This window comes from Rhamphochromis longiceps, linkage group LG3 (genome assembly GCF_057381845.1).
Source record: "Rhamphochromis longiceps isolate RC_006_pf linkage group LG3, R_longiceps_female_GT1.1, whole genome shotgun sequence".
NCBI classification, from domain to species: domain Eukaryota; kingdom Metazoa; phylum Chordata; class Actinopteri; order Cichliformes; family Cichlidae; genus Rhamphochromis; species Rhamphochromis longiceps.
In genome coordinates, this window is record NC_140559.1 from 10,858,141 (window position 1) to 10,877,261 (window position 19,121).

General features: G+C 41.3%; 1 protein-coding gene across 3 annotated transcripts in view; it reads left to right on the forward strand.

The window, feature by feature from the left end:
• The window catches only part of LOC146672878 (uncharacterized), a 210,235-nt gene extending 191,114 nt beyond the window's left edge, over positions 1 to 19,121 (forward strand). For 2 of the 3 annotated variants that reach the window (XM_085401477.1, XM_085401478.1), the window contains exons 2-4: positions 4,388 to 4,503; positions 4,588 to 4,689; positions 17,295 to 19,121. In XM_085401477.1, the coding sequence (XP_085257603.1) occupies positions 4,415 to 4,503; positions 4,588 to 4,689; positions 17,295 to 18,948 (1,845 nt within the window). In that variant the 5' untranslated portion in view covers positions 4,388 to 4,414 and the 3' untranslated portion in view covers positions 18,949 to 19,121. Of the gene's footprint in view, positions 1 to 2,414; positions 2,467 to 4,387; positions 4,504 to 4,587; positions 4,690 to 17,294 lie in introns of those variants that run through there. The other variant, XM_085401476.1, reaches the window with a different exon arrangement.

Sequence of the window (19,121 nt, forward strand, 5' to 3'; positions counted from 1 at the left end):
CAATGATTTTATAGCAAATAATTAATATTAATAACATTTAGGTTGTTAGCATTAGCACCATGAAGGGACAAATCAGCTGTTTTTTAAAAAAAAATTATTAAATATTTAATTTCACTTTTTAATGCTGACAAGTGACATACATCTGTTTAGTAAGTCCTCTAACACTATCATATATCAAAAAATTATATCTTCCTATCTTAGTTTAATCAAAAACAATCAAAATAAGTTGGATGTTTTTTTGTTTCTGACTTCCTGTTTGGGAGAGGTATAAGAAGAGCCAACCGTTTACATTCACAGCGCCTTCTGGTGGATTTTTCTGGCATTACAGATGTAAACCAGGCCATCTGTCAGCTCTTTGTTACTTCGGAAACATGGGTTAAACAATTTCTCTTCCACGACGTAATCCGATAAAAACCAATCTCTTTATCCGTCGGCTTCCCGTGGCTGTCATGCGGCTATTGCAGTTAATAATACAACAGCTTCTTGCCATTCTTTGTGTGTCTTTTTATCGCTGTGTGACTGTTTTCATGTGAAAGCCTGCTTGCACATGTACCGCTTGCCACTTGTTCCCAGAATCCTTTGCGCTTTTACCCCTGAATGACGTCACATTTTCAATCTCTATCCGGTTGTTCAGTCTGACGTCACTAGCCGTGTCTGGGCCTAAACTCCGCTGCAGGTCCATATATCAAACGATCACTGTGGCATTACTGAGAGTTGAAAAACTGTCTAAAGTCTTTCATCTTTAATAAAATGATCAGCGTTCTGCTCTACCAGGTGTAACAATTGAGTTTAACATCCAGGGATCCATGAAAACGGAATTTATGACATTTAACAGAGTTAGAAGTTAGCAGGGAGTTAGCTCGCTAGCTTCTATCTAAATACAATATAGCATGTCCTGACTGCGGGGTTTTGGAAACGAATTCAAACGTACAGCTCTGCTATCACTTCCAGCATAAATGAAGACAGAAAACTAAACAGCAGTGACGTTTGTAGGGTTACTGAAGTTGGGCTAGCTGCTATATAATGATGTGCTACGTGACCGCTAGCGACACAGCTATGTTAGCATAATATAAACAAGCTAACTTTTTTTTCCACTGGATAAAAGTTAACGTGAGTGTTCTCGGTGGTCAGGAACAAATGTAATCGCATGGCAGGATGCTGTAAAAGGACCAAACTTCAGCCAGGAGAACAACTGAGATAATCCATCCATAATACGAGGTTAGTCGTTCATATACTGCTGCATGGGCTGGGCTGTAGTTACATCCTAAGGTTTTAAAAACTGAGCTTCAATAAATGATTAGTGGTAATAAAAGCTGAGGGAGGTCAACAGTGATCACTGACTGTTTTAGGAGCTTTTTGAGATCAAATAGAAGAAAATACAAAACATTAAACATGTTAACAACACAAAAGCCATATTAAACGCAGACTACTTTAGGCCCGGAAGTAGGATTCGTCACGTCATCACTTAACGACCGGATAATGGCGGTTGTTGATGGATGTGGCTCTGATGCAGCTAGTCAGCCGTGGTAGCTGCTGATAATCACGATGCTATCGGCAAAAATAACAGGAAATCGGGACCGTAAGCCAGTTTCTGTCTTAGCACATTTGTGCCGCTGTGTGTTTTTGTTGTTTTCTTTTGCAGCTATTTCAGTGAATTTTAGTCGGAGTGCGGTGAAACTTGGTGTTTGGAATCGGTGATAGCTCTGGAAGCTAACTTTCTTTAGCCGGTTACATGAAGTCTGGAGAATTTCTGGTTCGGTTTCGTTTGTTTATGGACTTTTGGGCATTTACGTAACTATTCTTTTATTTCTGTCAGGACTTATATTTCTGACGTGTTATAACCGATCAAACGTGATCTCCTCCCTTTTGCCCCCGGTACGGGAGTGCGGGGCTTATTAAAGTAAATTTGTAAGAATCAGGAATTTATTTAAGTTTTTCTCTCTCTTTTTCATTTTCTTTTGCTAACTGTGTTTAACATGAACGTGGTCATTGAAAGCATCACAGTCGGTGCTGCTGTCTCCTGTGTCTGTACAGAGTTTGATCTTCAGCACATGATGTTCGTCTGTCTCTGCATCTGTTTCTCTGACTGCAGCTGTGTTTGGAACATCCAATCCTCCAACACCTCACCTCTGCTGATCCTCTTTGAATCCTGGATCAGGAAGTTGAATATTTGGTCTTTAAGTTTCTGTCTTAAACTCCGTCTTACTTGGAGCTTCATGAGTGCAGCTCCTGTTCAGACAGGTGTTCACAGAGACAGGTATTAATGACCTTCCTGTTCCACATGTGTAAATGTGCACACTGCTGTTTGTGCCACGTGATGCTGCAGGGTCTGTTAACATGATGGTAACATCTGTTCTAACAGCAGCTTTGTCAAACGCCTCTCTGGCTGTTTCCTTCCTGTTTCACTTCCTGAACTTGGTGTGTCTGACTGATGCTGATCGTCTCCGTGTGAAGCTCCGTGTTGAGGTAATGTTAACAATCTGTAATGTTCTCCTGGCTAACATCAGCTGTGTGCAGCTTAGTTCAGCACAAATCTGCCGCTCCATAGTTCACGGTAACGGACTCACAGCTGGACCAACGAGGCCGAGCTGGCCTGCTGGTATTATACAGCTAACATATCTATTGTTGAGTATTAAGCTTTGCTTGTTCCATATTCAGTTTTTCAGCAAAACTTGTTTGAGTCCATAAGAAAAGATTCATTCTTATATCTAGAGGAAGATATTTTTTTCAATAAATATTAACGTTAGCCCGCGACTTTGTTCCAGTTTTGAATTTTGGCCCACTGTGTATCTGAGCTTGACACCCCTGCTCTATACTCAGACTCACAGAGAGGTCACAGCTGGTTTGATAGATTATTATTTAGCACAGGTGGAGTTTAGACGCAGATTAAACACGTAAACGTCTGGTTTTATAAAAACTGCGTCACAAAGAGTTGGCTCCACTCCAACAGGAAGTGATGTTTCCACCACAGACAGTCATGTGACTCAGACTGTTTCCTCCAGCAGACGGTTAACCAGTGTAGAAACACAGAGCTGTAACGTCACAGTAAGAGGACCGTTTGGTTTATGAGGACAGCAGCTGCTCACAGAGGAGGCTCATCAGAGCGGCTGTAACACATTAAACATCTGTCTGTGCATCACTCTGATACTTACAGATGATATTTCAGTAGAATCACTTTCTTATCCTTTAAGTCTGATTGAGATCTAAGACTCCAAGACAGACCATCTGCTGTCATTACAACAAAAACTGGTTTAAAACAGTTTATTTCTCGATTAGAGTTTTCATATTTCTAAATACCTCAATTTTGTCCTCACGGTCGTATAATATATTTACGTATGAACAGTTGAATAGATCTATTTGAGCAATAAGAACAAAGTAGATACAAATCAGACCTGAGTGATGGTCTCAGCTCTAACTTTAATGTTAGCCTGAGTCAGGTGATTAAACTCTGATGAACTGTCTGCTCTGTCTGATATAACCTATTCATGCTGCAGTTATGTTCAACTAACAGCTGACATTTAACTAGAAAAGTTCTTTATTCATCACATATGAAAATAAACTGCATGGTGATGATCTGTAGAAAAATAACAGAAGACTTTCAGCTCTCAGCACAGGGTGGAGTTTGTGGTGCAGCATGCAGGACAGTGTGTAGATGGAGGCAGGTGGACACTTTGTTCTTGGACCGATGGAAAGATTCTTGCTGATGTTTCTGTTGTTACCTGTTGTTGTCGCCCGTGTGCCTGCTGCTGCTGACCTGAAGTATTAGTAGTTGCATGTTTCACCACAGAGTGCACCGCACAGACGCTCCTTTATGGAGTGTTTGTGCTACGATTGTTGAGCATCTCCATAACAGTGACTTTGACTCATGCAGTGTAAATCCATATTTGGCTTGTGTTTGTGTGATGAGGATAAACCAGTGGCTGTGGGTCCTTTTCCACAGCAATGGTTCGTTTGTACGTTTCCTCTTTTCAGCTCCTGGTACGTCCAGCTCAGTATAGTAGTTTGGTTTCATGTAGGACACTGTTACAGCTGATAGGCAGAGCCACACTCGTCTTTTATTGTGTCTCAGGCTGCAGGTTACTTAGAATTCAGTTTGTTAAATATAATTAATGAAGTTATCTGAATATGTTGTGTGCGTCTGTAGTGCACGTTTGAACCTGTGCAGCCTTTGACTTTGTTTAAACACCATCGTTACAGTCCACTTACACTCAGACGAACAGCAGCTTCACTGCATCTATGTTTGTCTGCTTAGACACAATCTCTGCTGTGTTTCAGTGCCTCTGCTAAACTGCAGCTTGCTGATGAAAGCTGCGTCTCACATGGATGTTAGTCCAACACACCTCTGCAGCTCTCATGTGCACATGAATGATTTGTGTTTCCTCTGCAGGTAGAAAGTGTGTGTGAGCTGAGCAGCATGGATCAGTGTGAGGACAGAGAGGAGGGAGCCCCTCCCTCTAAAAGCACTCTGTGTGGGGAACATGAGAGCCAGACCAAAGCTCAGAGGTGAGATGACCATCTCTAACTGTCCATGACTCTTCTCCATGTCACAGCTCAGCACTCACATCACTGCTGCATCATTATTCACAGGAACCAGCCTGGACCTCCACCCAGCTCTGGGTCCTGTAAGAGTGACGTGTCGATTGGTCGCATCGTTAATTTTAAAGTCCGGCCTGTGTCTGCTGCAGGGAGGTGAGCTGTTAGTAACGTAAAGTAACCTGTTTCTCTCTTTGGGATGATGAAGGTAATCTAAGTCTTCATCAGCTTCTCCCACTGCCTGGTCTTTATTTATATACTTAAGTGGGTGGGTGTGTGTGTGTGGGGTCAGAGTGTGACCCATAAAGACTTCCCTAAACCTGCTGGTCTGGAAGTCCAGCAGTGCATCTAAACAAAGGCACTTAAAGTGAAACAGAGAGCGTAGTTTTCGGGTCATAAGCTGCTACTTTCCCCACACTGTGAACACTGACGTGTCACTCATACTGACGTGCGGCTGATGCATTTTTTTCATGCGGCCAAAAACATTTTGCCTGGTAACAGTAGACCAATAAAATTGATCAGTAGTATGTTAAGTAGTGTATATACAGTATATATTTTTACCGGTTGTTAAGAGACGTTGTAATGTTGTTTGTGCACTGTTCTGTAAAAAAACATAAGCAACGTAATGTGTGTTACCGATACGTACGTATACTTACAGGCAGCTACAGGCGCTGTTCGAGGGGGAAAAAGCATTTGCAGTATTTTTGTTTGTTACCATAACGTTTATGTTACCTTACGGATTAAATGTTAAAAATCCTCACGTGTAATATTTCTGTGTAAATATTATTACATGTTACGATTCTCTTTCTAAAATTAGAGCATGCGGCTTTTAATCAGGTGCGCTCTGTAGTCCGGGAACTACGGTACGTGTGTTTGCTATACCATATATCAGTAAGAGAAGATACGGCCTCTCCTAGGAGGTGTGTGATCTATGCCAGAACACTCTGCAGAGGAGTGAACGCCCCCCCTCTTCATGCTGCACAGACCTCCTAGGATGAGACATCCTTTCAACATGCATCAACTATATACTTCTACACACTAATGATTACATGCAGCATTCTACCATAAATAAACTTGTATCATTAAAGATTATACTGACTACTAAATACAATTTTCCATTGACACCAGCGTAAATCCATCTGCTTTTACACACACTCACATAAGCTCAGCGATTCTCTGCACAATCAACCTCTCACATGTTTAAGCTGCGGGAGATTTCACTTGTCATGTTTGATAGTAAGCTAACGACTGATAAGACGATGTCAGAGGAATTGGTGCGCAATTAATCTGTGACTCACCAATCAGTGCTGTCGCTCTCTATACACAGTTCGTGCGATTGCAAAGTGAAAGCAAAAAACAGGCACAAATTCAAACAGATTTCAATATGTCACATATTGACAGTGGCTCACCGATGACATAATTACTCAGCTATATTTGTGAAAGAATGCAAAAGCATTGACATATCTTTCCTTAATATGACAGCCCGACGGGCTGAGATGGATTTTGGTGGCCCAACTGGAAAAATCCCGGGGCTAGTGGTTTTGCGAGCCCTGGACATCACAAACATTTTCTGTAAATTCTGTGAATCTCAGGCAAATCGACTTGTGTGAAGTGTTTCCAGCTGGGTGTTGTGTAGCTGGAGTCGAGTGTTTTGGCTGATGCATGAAACGATACATTTTTACACATGAGGAACGTTTTCTTTGTATTTATCACACGGCGTGGTGCGGGGAAAAGCCTTTCTAAGGTTTGAACCTGACGGCTCTTCTTTGCTCCTCATCCGTAAATTCTCTCCACACTCTGCCTCTGTGATCACTCTGTGATTCTTGTGTAGGTGGTACAGTATGTGTATGCATGTGTAATGTATATTTAGACGTGTGTGTGTGTGTGTGTGTGTGTGTGTGTGTGTGTGTGTGTGTGTGTGTGTGTGTGTGTTGCTGTGCTTGAGAGCCACCATCTACCGGAACCAAATTCCTTGTATGTGTCTGCACATGTACTTGGCCAATAAACACGATTCTGATTCTGATCTTGAAAAGAACATGTTCTCCTTATTTGTTCTTGAGATACAGGGTATTGATATATTTTAATATCTGTTCCTAAAAGCTGATTCTGTTCATCTGGATGTAGCATTTTCTGAGGGAGAAATGTTTCATCACACAGTGAATTCTTCAGTCTCAGCTGATTGCAGGTTTCCCCAATCTTTTAAACAGTACATTTGCACAATGACTGAAACTAGCACCACTGAATGAACAATGGGCTCTGTGGTCAGTTTCTTGAACATTAATCTGTAAATTGTCATGATTGGTATTCATTACCATTGATCAATGACCACTGAACAATTGCCATGAGTACCATTCACAGAGAGTAATATAATGTAAGCTGTTAAGTGCCAGGAGGATTCAAATTTCCTGCTCGGACTTGGATGTGTAGAGGCAAGAATCAAGTGCACCCAATTGAAAATAAGTGCATCAGTGGCCATGTTTCAAGTTTCAAGTTTTATTGTCCTATACAGATAAACAGTATAGCCACATTTATCTATAATGAAATTCTTTGGCTCATGCTCCTCAGCTTTACATTAACATATAGATGTTGCAGTTATATTAAAGAATAAAACAACAACAACAAATAACCAAATACTAAAGTATTAAATATCAAGATAATTTGTGACAATTGTTTTTGTATTTACATTTTCGTATTTACAGTTGTGCAAAAAGCTTTGCAGTGTGGTGACAGTGTGTAGAGTCTAATAGTTGTAGGGAGTGTGTAATGGTGTGTGCAACATTTCAGCATTTCGAAAGCCTGATGGCTTGTTGGGTAGAAACTGTCTCTGTGTCTTTTAGTGCGGGTCTGAATGCTCCTGACGGCAGGAGTGGGAAAAGTCTGTGGCTGGGGTGGAGAGAGAGAGAGATCAGAGAGGATCCACTGTGTCTTCTGAAGCGCTGTCTATAGAGATCCTGCATGGCTGTCAGTTCAGTCCAGGTGATGCGCTGTGCTGATCTCACCACCCTCTGCAGAACTTTGCGGTCCGGAGAGTTGCATCTGCCATACCAGTTGGTGATGTAGCCAGTCAGAATACAGGGAGTGCAGAATTATTAGGCAAATGAGTATTTTGTCCACATCATCCTCTTCATGCATGTTGTCTTACTCCAAGCTGTATAGGCTCGAAAGCCTACTACCAATTAAGCATATTAGGTGATATGCATCTCTGTAATGAGAAGGGGTGTGGTCTAATGACATCAACACCCTATATCAGGTGTGCATAATTATTAGGCAACGTCCTTTCCTTTGGCAAAATGGGTCAAAAGAAGGACTTGACAGGCTCAGAAAAGTCAAAAATAGTGAGATATCTTGCAGAGGGATGCAGCAGTCTCAAAATTGCAAAGCTTCTGAAGCGTGATCATCGAACAATCAAGCGTTTCATTCAAAATAGTCAACAGGGTCGCAAGAAGCGTGTGGAAAAACCAAGGCGCAAAATAACTGCCCATGAACTGAGAAAAGTCAAGCGTGCAGCTGCCAAGATGCCACTTGCCACCAGTTTGGCCATATTTCAGAGCTGCAACATCACTGGAGTGCCCAAAAGCACAAGGTGTGCAATACTCAGAGACATGGCCAAGGTAAGAAAGGCTGAAAGACGACCACCACTGAACAAGACACACAAACTGAAACGTCAAGACTGGGCCAAGAAATATCTCAAGACTGGTTTTTCTAAGGTTTTATGGACTGATGAAATGAGGGTGAGTCTTGATGGGCCAGATGGATGGGCCCGTGGCTGGATTGGTAAAGGGCAGAGAGCTCCAGTCCCACTCAGACGCCAGCAAGGTGGAGGTGGAGTACTGGTTTGGGCTGGTATCATCAAAGATGAGCTTGTGGGGCCTTTTCGGGTTGAGGATGGAGTCAAGCTCAACTCCCAGTCCTACTGCCAGTTTCTGGAAGACACCTTCTTCAAGCAGTGGTACAGGAAGAAGTCTGCATCCTTCAAGAAAAACATGATTTTCATGCAGGACAATGCTCCATCACACGCGTCCAAGTACTCCACAGCGTGGCTGCAAGAAAGGGTATAAAAGAAGAAAAACTAATGACATGGCCTCCTTGTTCACCTGATCTGAACCCCATTGAGAACCTGTGGTCCATCATCAAATGTGAGATTTACAAGGAGGGAAAACAGTACACCTCTCTGAACAGTGTCTGGGAGGCTGTGGTTGCTGCTGCACGCAATGTTGATGGTGAACAGATCAAAACACTGACAGAATCCATGGATGGCAGGCTTTTGAGTGTCCTTGCAAAGAAAGGTGGCTATATTGGTCGCTGATTTGTTTTTCTTTTGTTTTTGAATGTCAGAAATGTATATTTGTGAATGTGGAGATGTTATATTGGTTTCACTGGTAAAAATAAATAATTGAAATGGGTATATATTTGTTTTTTGTTAAGTTGCCTAATAATTATGCACAGTAATAGTCACCTGCACACACAGATATCCCCCTAAAACAGCTAAAACTAAAAACAAACTAAAACTACTTCCAAAAACATTCAGCTTTGATATTAATGAGTTTTTTGGGTTCATTGAGAACATGGTTGTTGTTCAATAATAAAATTATTCCTCAAAAATACAACTTGCCTAATAATTCTGCACTCCCTGTAGTTCCAATTATCTGTGGGTTTCCCAGGTTTGCTGACCAGCAGTCATTTACACTACCTTTCACCCCAATAGAAGCGTACGCTGCAGATGGAGAGCCAATGGCTAAGGCCAGGAGAAGTATCTCGAGTTGCCTTCAGAGCTTCCTGTGTTTCATCACTCTTGACATGCTTCATAGTATTCAAGAATGGACTATTCAACATGCACAGCAAACGGAGCATGTTCATTGGTTCATGGACCTCCCTGTATATAGAGAGACGAGACGACGAGGATCCAGTTACAGCGGTGCAAGTAAACAAACAATATATATAAGAAGAGTAAGAAAATAAATATACGCTTTAGGACTCGGGGTAAAGGATCAATAACAATTTAAAATTTAAAGTTTGATGATTTAAAGTCTCACACACGCCGTCGAAAGGGGAGGGGGCTGCTGCTTCCAAATAGAGCACATTTCATTCATAATGTTGTAAATCCAAGCCCATTATGTATTCACGATCTGAATCCTGGGTTGTGTGAAATCCCAGAAATACACCTTAGACAAAGTGAATCTGTGAACTAAGGTGTAGGTCTGTTAGGTTATGTTGTGCTGATCCTCGGGTTGAGGGATTTGTGTTCATACTGGAGTGCAAAATTAAAACCAATGGAAGATGGACAAGAAAAGGTCAAAGCCATCAGGTGCTCCGTTTAGAAAAAATAGAAAAGAAGAGGAGGAGAAACGAGCAACAGATGCAGGTAAGCAGAGGTGTCATTGGATAATGGCAGGTCAACCTGAACCAATCAGAATCAGAATACTTTATTAATCCCTAAGGAAATAATGTGGGTTACAGTTGCTCCAAGAAGAAATGGTAAAAAATAGTAACAGTAACAGACTAAACTCCAAACATTACATTATGTTACAGATTTTAATATTAATTAGTCAGTTGTTGATTTGTCCTGTTCTCATTGTATGACGAATTATGATGGCTGTTTGGTAGCTGTTTGCATGTAATGCATACTCTCTCTCTCTCTCTTCATGTGTGTGTGTGTTTCTCTGGTGAAATTCAATTCCAACAACAGTTTTATGTTCATTTACAATCCTTAATATGTTTTGTGTGTGTGTGTGTGTGTGTTTGGTGGGGGGGGGGGGGGGCAAACCCGGGGCACCAAACAGGCTAGGACTGCCACTGCCTATTAGTGGAAAAATGTACCATGTTAACCAATTAAAAAATGATATGGCAACATGTGGCATTTTGTGTTTGGGAAGAGGGGGAAGTTTTAGGTAAATGGTAAATGGCCTGTATTTGTATAGCGCTTTACTTAGTCCCTAAGGACCCCAAAGCCCTTTACACTGTATTCAATCATCCACCCATTCACACACCCATTCACACACACATTCACACACACATTCACACACACATTCACACACACATTCACACACTGGTGATGGCAAGCTTCATTGTAGCCACAGCTGCCCTGGGGCGCACTGACAGAGGCAACAGAGGAGTGACACCAGCGACAGAGAGAGCTAAAGAAAGAGAAAGAGTGAGTTTTGATACGTGAGAGATTTGTGACGTTTAGCGTGTATTAAGGCTGTAGTTAGTGTGTAGTGTAGTTGTTGTTTTGTGTTGTGTGTCAGTTCTACAAGTGAATGTCACAGTTGCTCCAAAAAAAGCCACTAAAGGCAGATTGCAATGTAAACGCTTTCTCCATATGAAAAACAGGACTGATGCACCTCATGTTGTCATACCCGCAGGGTTTATCCCTGTGGTATTTTCCTCTGTCTTAAAGTGGACAGAAACTATTTTTTGGAGTGGCACAAATCATTTGTGTGCCTTCTTATTTGATGCAGCACACCTGATTGTTCTGTAAATAGTTTTAAATGGTTGGCCCGAGGCCATGGCTGCATTTTTAGGTAAATAGTACCATATAACTTTGTTGTTTGCAAAACTTGTGCATAATTTTTAGAAATGTACAATTTCTATTTACATTTCAAGTTATGAAAATGATTTGTTAAACATGTTTGTGGTTTTTACAGTAAAAAAGGAACTTTTTTCCACTGTCATGTATTTAATATATATATTTTTAGTGCTTATTTGCTGATTATATTGTTTTACGTATAAGAGAGGCCCAGCTTTGAGTATAGGTCACAGGCTGACACGAAACTTCATGTTTTTGTAGTATATTAGGAGCAGACAGAGAGTGAAACTAAGTTCAGACAGCTCTGGCAACAGACCTCAAAAAGGGGAAGTTATTGCAAGCTGCACAGGAAGTTTCAGTGCACAGGCATATTAATAAATCAGACACAAAAAAAGAAACTAAGTAAACTGAGTGTGTGACGTGCAGCAGAACAATATATATAACCATGCTGGCTTCTAATGATTTCAGATTTGAGCTTTTCTGTGTGTGCTCAGTCTCCATATCCAAGAATATGTAAAATTAAAGATCATTTTTTGAGTTAGACCACTTTGAGCCGTGTTTTTCTTGGCCGTTAAAACACTAGGAGTCCCAGGCTTCTACCTTTCTACCTATAAAACCCGCCACCAGCCAAATGGCTGGTAGGCTTTTAGCTAAGCTTTAGCTTCAGGCAAGTGGAAGCTAAATTGGCTAGTCATTCATATGTATATTAGGTTGTTACCTGGGAATTCAGGAGGGAGGGGAGTGGGGGTGTGTGGATGAGGGGGTGGGGGAGCTGCTAAAAGCTGTGAACTTCCTTTTGTGTTTCATCTTGATGCATTCTCAATCATCCAGGGAAATAAATCTCCAAAAGTCACCAACTTGGAGTGTTTCAGTTTGCCATCTTAGGGAGAAATCAACACACATGGGTGTTTCCTTTGTTGCTGAGATTTATTGATAAAAACAGTACAAAAAACCAACCATTTGTACACATTTTTACAAATAATAATAAAAAGTGAGTGAGTACATTTCAACATTTTCAGCAATCACTCACAATCCTGGCACTGCCATGGTATCTGTAGTCTGCATTTACCACATGTGTATCTGTTGCAGTGAACACATCGCACAGTGGCATGATTGTTCTTGCATTTGTGTTTGACCTGACACATGGCCCTTTTTCCAGGGCTATGTGTGGAGGGTTGTGTCCGAAGCAACTGTTCTTTTCTTGCCTTCTTCGCAGCTACATGAGAGTGAGCCAACTCTCTTGCAAGCTCCACCAGGAAGTCCACCCGTCTTTCCTTCGTCCCGGTGCATGCTTGATACAGCACATGTGCATTCAGTGCTGCCATGTCAATCATGTTATAAAACACGGCGACTGGCCAGCGCCGTGTTCCTCTGCGGACAGTGTACTCCCGAACCATCTGGTCCATCACATCCACGCCACACTTTGTTTTGTTGTAAAGGGTGACAGTGTTTGGCTTCCTTTTGGTAGTGTTATCAGTCTGAACCACGCTGTGCATGCTGCTAAGAATATAGACTGTCTTCTTCCGTTTGGCCGCATACGCCGTCAGCGTGGCAGCAGAGGTTGAAAACACCTAAGAAATAAGATAAATTGTTATTTCCATAGCCCTTTTACACACAATGAAACACATAAACATAGAACCACAAAAGACCTGCAACATACCTGAGTGGTGAATTCATTGCGATCTGTCTGTCTAGTGGATTGAGGAATTTCCCTGCGAATCTTGTTGACTGTGCCGAGGATGGTGGTTTTCCGTCTAAGAAGTTTTTGCGCGAGTGAAAGCGATGTGAAAAAATTGTCTGTGGTAACATTTCTGCCCTTGTCTAGGAATGGTTCCATCAGCCTCATTACTACATTTTCAGAAAGTCTCTCCCCAGTGGGACGATTGGGGTCCTTGCCAAGATATGGGAAGACATTGCAAATGTACTTGGATTTTAGGTCGCAAGCCACCCAAAACTTGATCCCAAACTTGTCAGGTTTACTTGCAATATACTGCAGGAAACAGCACCGAGTCTTTGATGGGAAAAGCTGCTCATCAACGGTGATATGTAGACCAGGGTTGTAGCACGTGATGCAGTTGGTGACCAATGATCCCCACACACTGGAAATTGCAGCGAACTTATCAGTCTTTGCTCGATTTGCTCCATTGTGGCATCAATCAGACCACTGGTATAATGTTGAAATGTACTCACTCACTTTTTATTATTATTTGTAAATATGTGTACAAATGGTTGGTTTTTTGTACTGTTTTTATCAAAAAATCTCAGCAACAAAGGACCTACACCCATGTGTGTTGATTTCTCCCTAAGACGGCAAACTGAAACACTCCAAGTTGGTGACTTTTGGAGATTTATTTCCCTGGATGATTGAGAATGCATCAAGATGAAACACAAAAGGAAGTGCACAGCTTTTAGCAGCTCCAGCACCCCCTCATCCACACACCCCCACTCCCCTCCCTCCTGAATTCCTTTTTAACAACCTAATATACATATGAATGACTAGCCAATTTAGCTTCCACTTGGCTGAAGCTAAAGCCTAGCTAAAAGCCATTTGGCTGCTCTCTGGGTTTTAAAGGTAGAAAAGCCAAATGGCTGCTCTCTGGGAGTACAAAGAACTGGGATTTAATACCACTCCACGTTTTTAAGTTTTGTGCCTGAATTTAGATCAGTTGTGCTAATACTGTCACAGTCTGGGTGAGGCAGACTGTATGTGTTGTGAAAAAATGACTCAAATCCAGACCAAAACAGAATGTGGAACGTGACGTTGATTACCAGAAAACGAGCAGTTTATTAAGGCAAAATAAATACAAACAAAGGGCACGGGTGAAACTAAACAATAACCTAAACTGGGTGAACTAAAATTAAACATGGAAAAACCTTAAACATGGAGAATTGGCGTGGATACCTGGAGACACAATGTGGACTAGCAGACAACCTGACAAGAAATGACTGAAAACACACAGACCAAATACACACAGGAGGACAATGAAGGAAGTGGAAACACATGGGGGAAACAGCTGACACACATGAACATAATGACGTCACAGGGGAAGAGTAAAACTAAACACACTGGCTGTGTCCCAATCCAGCGCCCGCACACTCCGGAGTATGCATTTTGGGGACCTATTACGTCACAGCGACGCAACAATGGCTATCCCAATCTGAAGTGTACTCCAAATGCACCGTCGATTTCCCCAAATTTAAGGCGTGGTCTGGTGCACGCTTCGTGGCCCCATATATCCCACAATTCATAGCGTGGCGGTGGGTGTGGATAATTTTGCCGAAAAATACGGCAGACGAAGAGTGAACTGTCAAAAGTAAGTACTGAATATGATGTCACTTATTTATGTGCGAATGTTTAATAACGAAGAACATTAAAACATTCCAATCCTGCAGCTTATCACACATTTGATTTCCATGTGTGACGACTGCAAGTGTCCAGAGTGAGGACAGACTGAGGGACCCACTGCTGCACATCATCTGTGAGGCTTTGCAGCCCTGATGATCCACCAGGACAAACTCAGCAGTGTGTGAGGAAGAGGAGGAGGAAGAGCCAGCAGCAGCTGACAGATGGAGAGAATAGACAGACTGTTCCCTGTTTGTGAAGGACTGCTAGGAAAGTTTAACAGAACTGTCTGTGCTGAATCAGTCTTATTAGGTAATGTTCAAATAATGTGATCATCCCAGTGTTTCCAGTGTGGGAGAAAGTACTCAGGGCCTTCAAGTTACACACTATGAAAGGCAGCAACAAGTTTAATGTTCAGAAACCTAAAGTCTGTATCAGCAGCAGAATGGAGCTAAAATAAATGTTGGTTTCAGTTCTATGAAGCTTTGAGTATTTTGGATCAGTAGCACTGCTGTGTGTGTTGCATCATGTTGCTGTAACTGTTTATATGCTTTATATATTCTGAGCTAAGTTGATCTATAGTGTTACATCATATTCTATAAGGATGTTATGTGTTTGTAGACTTCCTGCCCAGTTTGACCCATTTAGCAGACGTCAGCCTGTTTAAGGCTCTGATATCTATTCTGTGTGACTTACAGCAGTTATGACATGGTCTGATTTTCTCACCCAATAAAGGAATATTTCATATATCAGTCGACTCTTCATTCTATCAGACACAGTTATCACAGCTCGTACATTTGCTTTTTACACATATATGTAAGCATTGAGCCAAATTTAGTAATGCCAACATACTGAAGGAACATTATTTGTCTCTTATATATAATACATCTATATATACACTGTCACAGATACTTGTCTTTGAGTGAAGATTTAAGGTGATAAGACATATAAATAACTGCAACTTGAATCTTTACTGAAGCTCATTTGACACAGAGCTCAAGTTCACTGCTGTAATAACTAATCATGATAAATATAATAATAACTATAATATTGGCCATATTATATTTACATTAGCAAAGTGCGATGACTTTAGTCTGATGAACAACATTAGCTAATTGTTATTGACTAATCTTAAATGACTGTTCAGTACAGATATGAAACCCAACAATCATGTTTTACAGTCCTGTGGTCTCAGCCTCAGATACTCAACTAATCAAAGTGATGTCATTAAAAAAATGAACGAACATAAAAAACGTTTTTTTCTCCTTCATTTCTGTCAAACAGTGCTGTATGAAACGTTTTTCGCGGTTAGATCCATGGTTGCTAGGCAACCTGAGCAGCGCGACGAAGGCTAGACCATCCCATTTCACAAGCCTCTCACTTCCGCACTTCTTGTACTTCCTAGTACGCACCATACGTAGTACGCGAACTGTGCGTACTCATAAGTGTGCAGTCGCTGGATTAGCATCATGGAGCGTGAAACACATAAATAGTGAGGGAAACTTAAATACAAGGGTAGAAAACACAAAAGGAATCTAAATAAACAAATGTACTTAGAAAACCCAGTGATCTTAAACATAAATATAAGCCATAAAAATCAAAATAAACTAAAATTCAAAATGCTGGGTCAAAAGACCCAGGATTGTGACAAATACAGTATGTCAAAATGAAAAAAACAAATCTAATTTCACATATTGAGGTTGTGCTGAAAAGAGTGATACCAAACAAGGCAGGGGGATGCACCCAGCTTTGCAACCTGCGCCACAAGTCCCTACCTCTCAATTGCAGGTTGACACCACTGCATCAACCAAATAACCTCTGGCTAAGCAGATGGCACAACACAGAAGAGCTTGTCAAGCAAGGACTCCGCAGGCTATTTACACCTACAGGCCAGTGGCCACTCTTTCAGTGCTGAGGATGTACACATCCTGAACAGGGATGAATGCTGGTTTGAGTGGGGAGTCAAGGAGGCCATTTATGTAAAAAGGGAAAGACCATCTTTGATTGGAGGAGGGGGCCTAAGTGTACATCTTTTACCATCTTACAATGCTGTGGTTATAGCCATTCCCCAACTCTCTGTGAATGTACTCTTTGCCATTGATCAATGGTCATGAATACCATTTGTGACAATTTGCATATTAATGATCAAGAAACTGACCTCACAGCCCATTATTCACCAGTCGTACTGGTTTCAGTCATTACACAAATGTACTGTTTATAACAGGGGTGCCCAATCCTGGTCCTCGAGAGCTACTGTCCTGTAGCTTTTAGATGCAGCCTTGTTCCGACACACCTGAATCAAATGAATGGCTTGTTATCAGGCCTTTGCCAAACTTGATGGCATACTGAAGAGGTAATCAAACCATTTGATTCAGCTGTGTTGCAGTAGAGATGCATCTAAAAGCTGCAGGACAGTAGCTCTCGAGGACCAGGATTGGGCACCCCTGGTTTATAAGGTTGGAGAAACCTGCAGTCAGCTGAGACTGAAGAAGTCACCTGGATGATGATGAAATGTTTCTTCCACTGAAGCAGAATCAATTTTTGGGGATTTGCTTACCTGGATGATTGAACATGCATCAAAATACATTAATATCTGTTGTTTGGTCCAGGAGGTTTATTGCTGGCATGACTTTTTTTTATTCTGGCGACTAGGACATTGGTAACACATCCTCTGTGTTTATAAAGAAGAGTGAATTGCTGGATGGACGGTGGGTGGATGTGTTACCAATAAGGGTCATAAGTTTAGTCCTTGAGTTTGTCTCCAGTCTGTAGATGGATTTTAAAATCTATCTATCTCTCTTAACATTCCACACCCACATATTTAATTTCTGATGGATAAAAGTCATCACATAAGATTTAAATACACATTGACCGTTTTTACTTTTTCAACAGGAAAATCAAGGACTTAATCTCCAGAAGTACTCTGATCTCTTCAGGATCTCCTGCTATCTACCGTCTAATACCAAAGAAAGAGAAGTTTGGAACTCTGACAAGAATGTCTGTTGGTGGTGAAAGAAATCCAAACAAGATAAATAAAACCATCTTACTTGTGGGTGAAACCGGAGCAGGAAAATCTACTCTGATCAACGCTTTGATCAACTACACCATGGGAGTGAAGTGGGAGGATGAAGTCTGGTTTCAGATTGTACAGGAGGAGGAGAAGAAAAAAATTCAGACAGAAAGTCAGACATTAAATGTGATCGTGTATGAGATCTTTGATATTGAAGATGAAACTCTGCCCTACTCTCTGACCATCATTGATACTCCTGGATTTGGAGACACAAGAGGAGCTGAAAATGATCTAATCATCAGTGAACAGTTATTGAATTTGTTTCGATTAAAGAATGGAATTCGTGAAGTTCATGCAGTGGGTCTGGTGATGAAGGCGACAGATAATCGACTGAGTGACCGACTGGGGTACATCTATAATTCAATGATGTCTCTGTTTGGAAAAGATGTGGAGAAAAACATTGTAGCTCTTCTGACACACTCAACTGGAAGAATACCTAAAAATGCTCTCAAAGCTCTTGAAGTAGCAAACATTAAATGTGCCACAAATGAGAAGAATGAGCCTGCTCACTTCCTGTTTGATCTGTGCCAGGATGAAGCACGAGCAGAGGATGAGATGAAGCACCTCAAGCATTCGCATGACGTGACACTGAAAGGAATGGAGCAGTTAATGGATTTCATAGCAAAAATTGAACCTCAACTGCTGGATTCAACTGTGGATGTTTTGAACACACGCATCAAACTGACGGCCTGCTTTCAAAACTTGCAAGACAGAATTGAGAAGATTGATTTGAAGATCAGTGAGATTAAAAAGACCGAGGAAGATGTGAAGCTCTATGAAAAAGGCTTGAAGAATGATGAAAACTTCACCGTGGAAACTGATGAAGTTTACAAAGATCAAGAAGCTGTCCCAGGTGGAAAGAGATGGCTTGGTTTTTTGAAAGGAGCTGTCACTTGTACTGTCTGTGAGGAGACCTGTCACTATCCATGTACAATTGCCAAGACTCCTGGAAAGTGTGAGGTTATTCAAAATGGCAAATGCATTGTTTGTACCAAGAAGTGTCCTGCAGAAAAACATGTGAAAGACACCTGGAGATATGTGAACAAGACAAGGAAAGTGAAAAAGACCATGGAAATCTTGAAGAGAACATATGAAGTAAACCAAGAGGAGAAAAAGACCCTTTTGTCATCTCTTGAAGAGGAGAAAGAAAAGCTCGATGAGGAGAAGAATACTCTGGTGAATGAGTCTTACCAGCTTGTTCTCAAGCTGGAGAAGATCGCCCTGAATGTTGATTCATTGTCCACCAATGTCCATCTGGACATCCTGATTGAGAAGATGATGGAGAAAGGAGACAAAGAAAAGGTTGAGAAACTAATGGAGATAAAAGCCAGCCAGAGTAAAGGAGTCCAGACAGTGCTGCGATATTGTTACAGCAAAGTAACATCAGCTGGAAGAGCAGCATATAACTATGTCTTCAAATCTGGCCCAGACAGCAGTGTAGACCAGAAGTTCTGCACTCTTCATTTAGATGATTAAACATCAATAAAAAATGTATTTCTTTTGTAAGACATTTGATGTTCATTTCATTACCAAATTAGAAAATAGATTTAAGTAAATGGAGAGTAGAAACCTGTCTTCTGTACCTGGACAGGGGCTTAGAGACACTTGATTTCCCAGGAATCATTTTCCTGTAGAACAACCTTTATCAC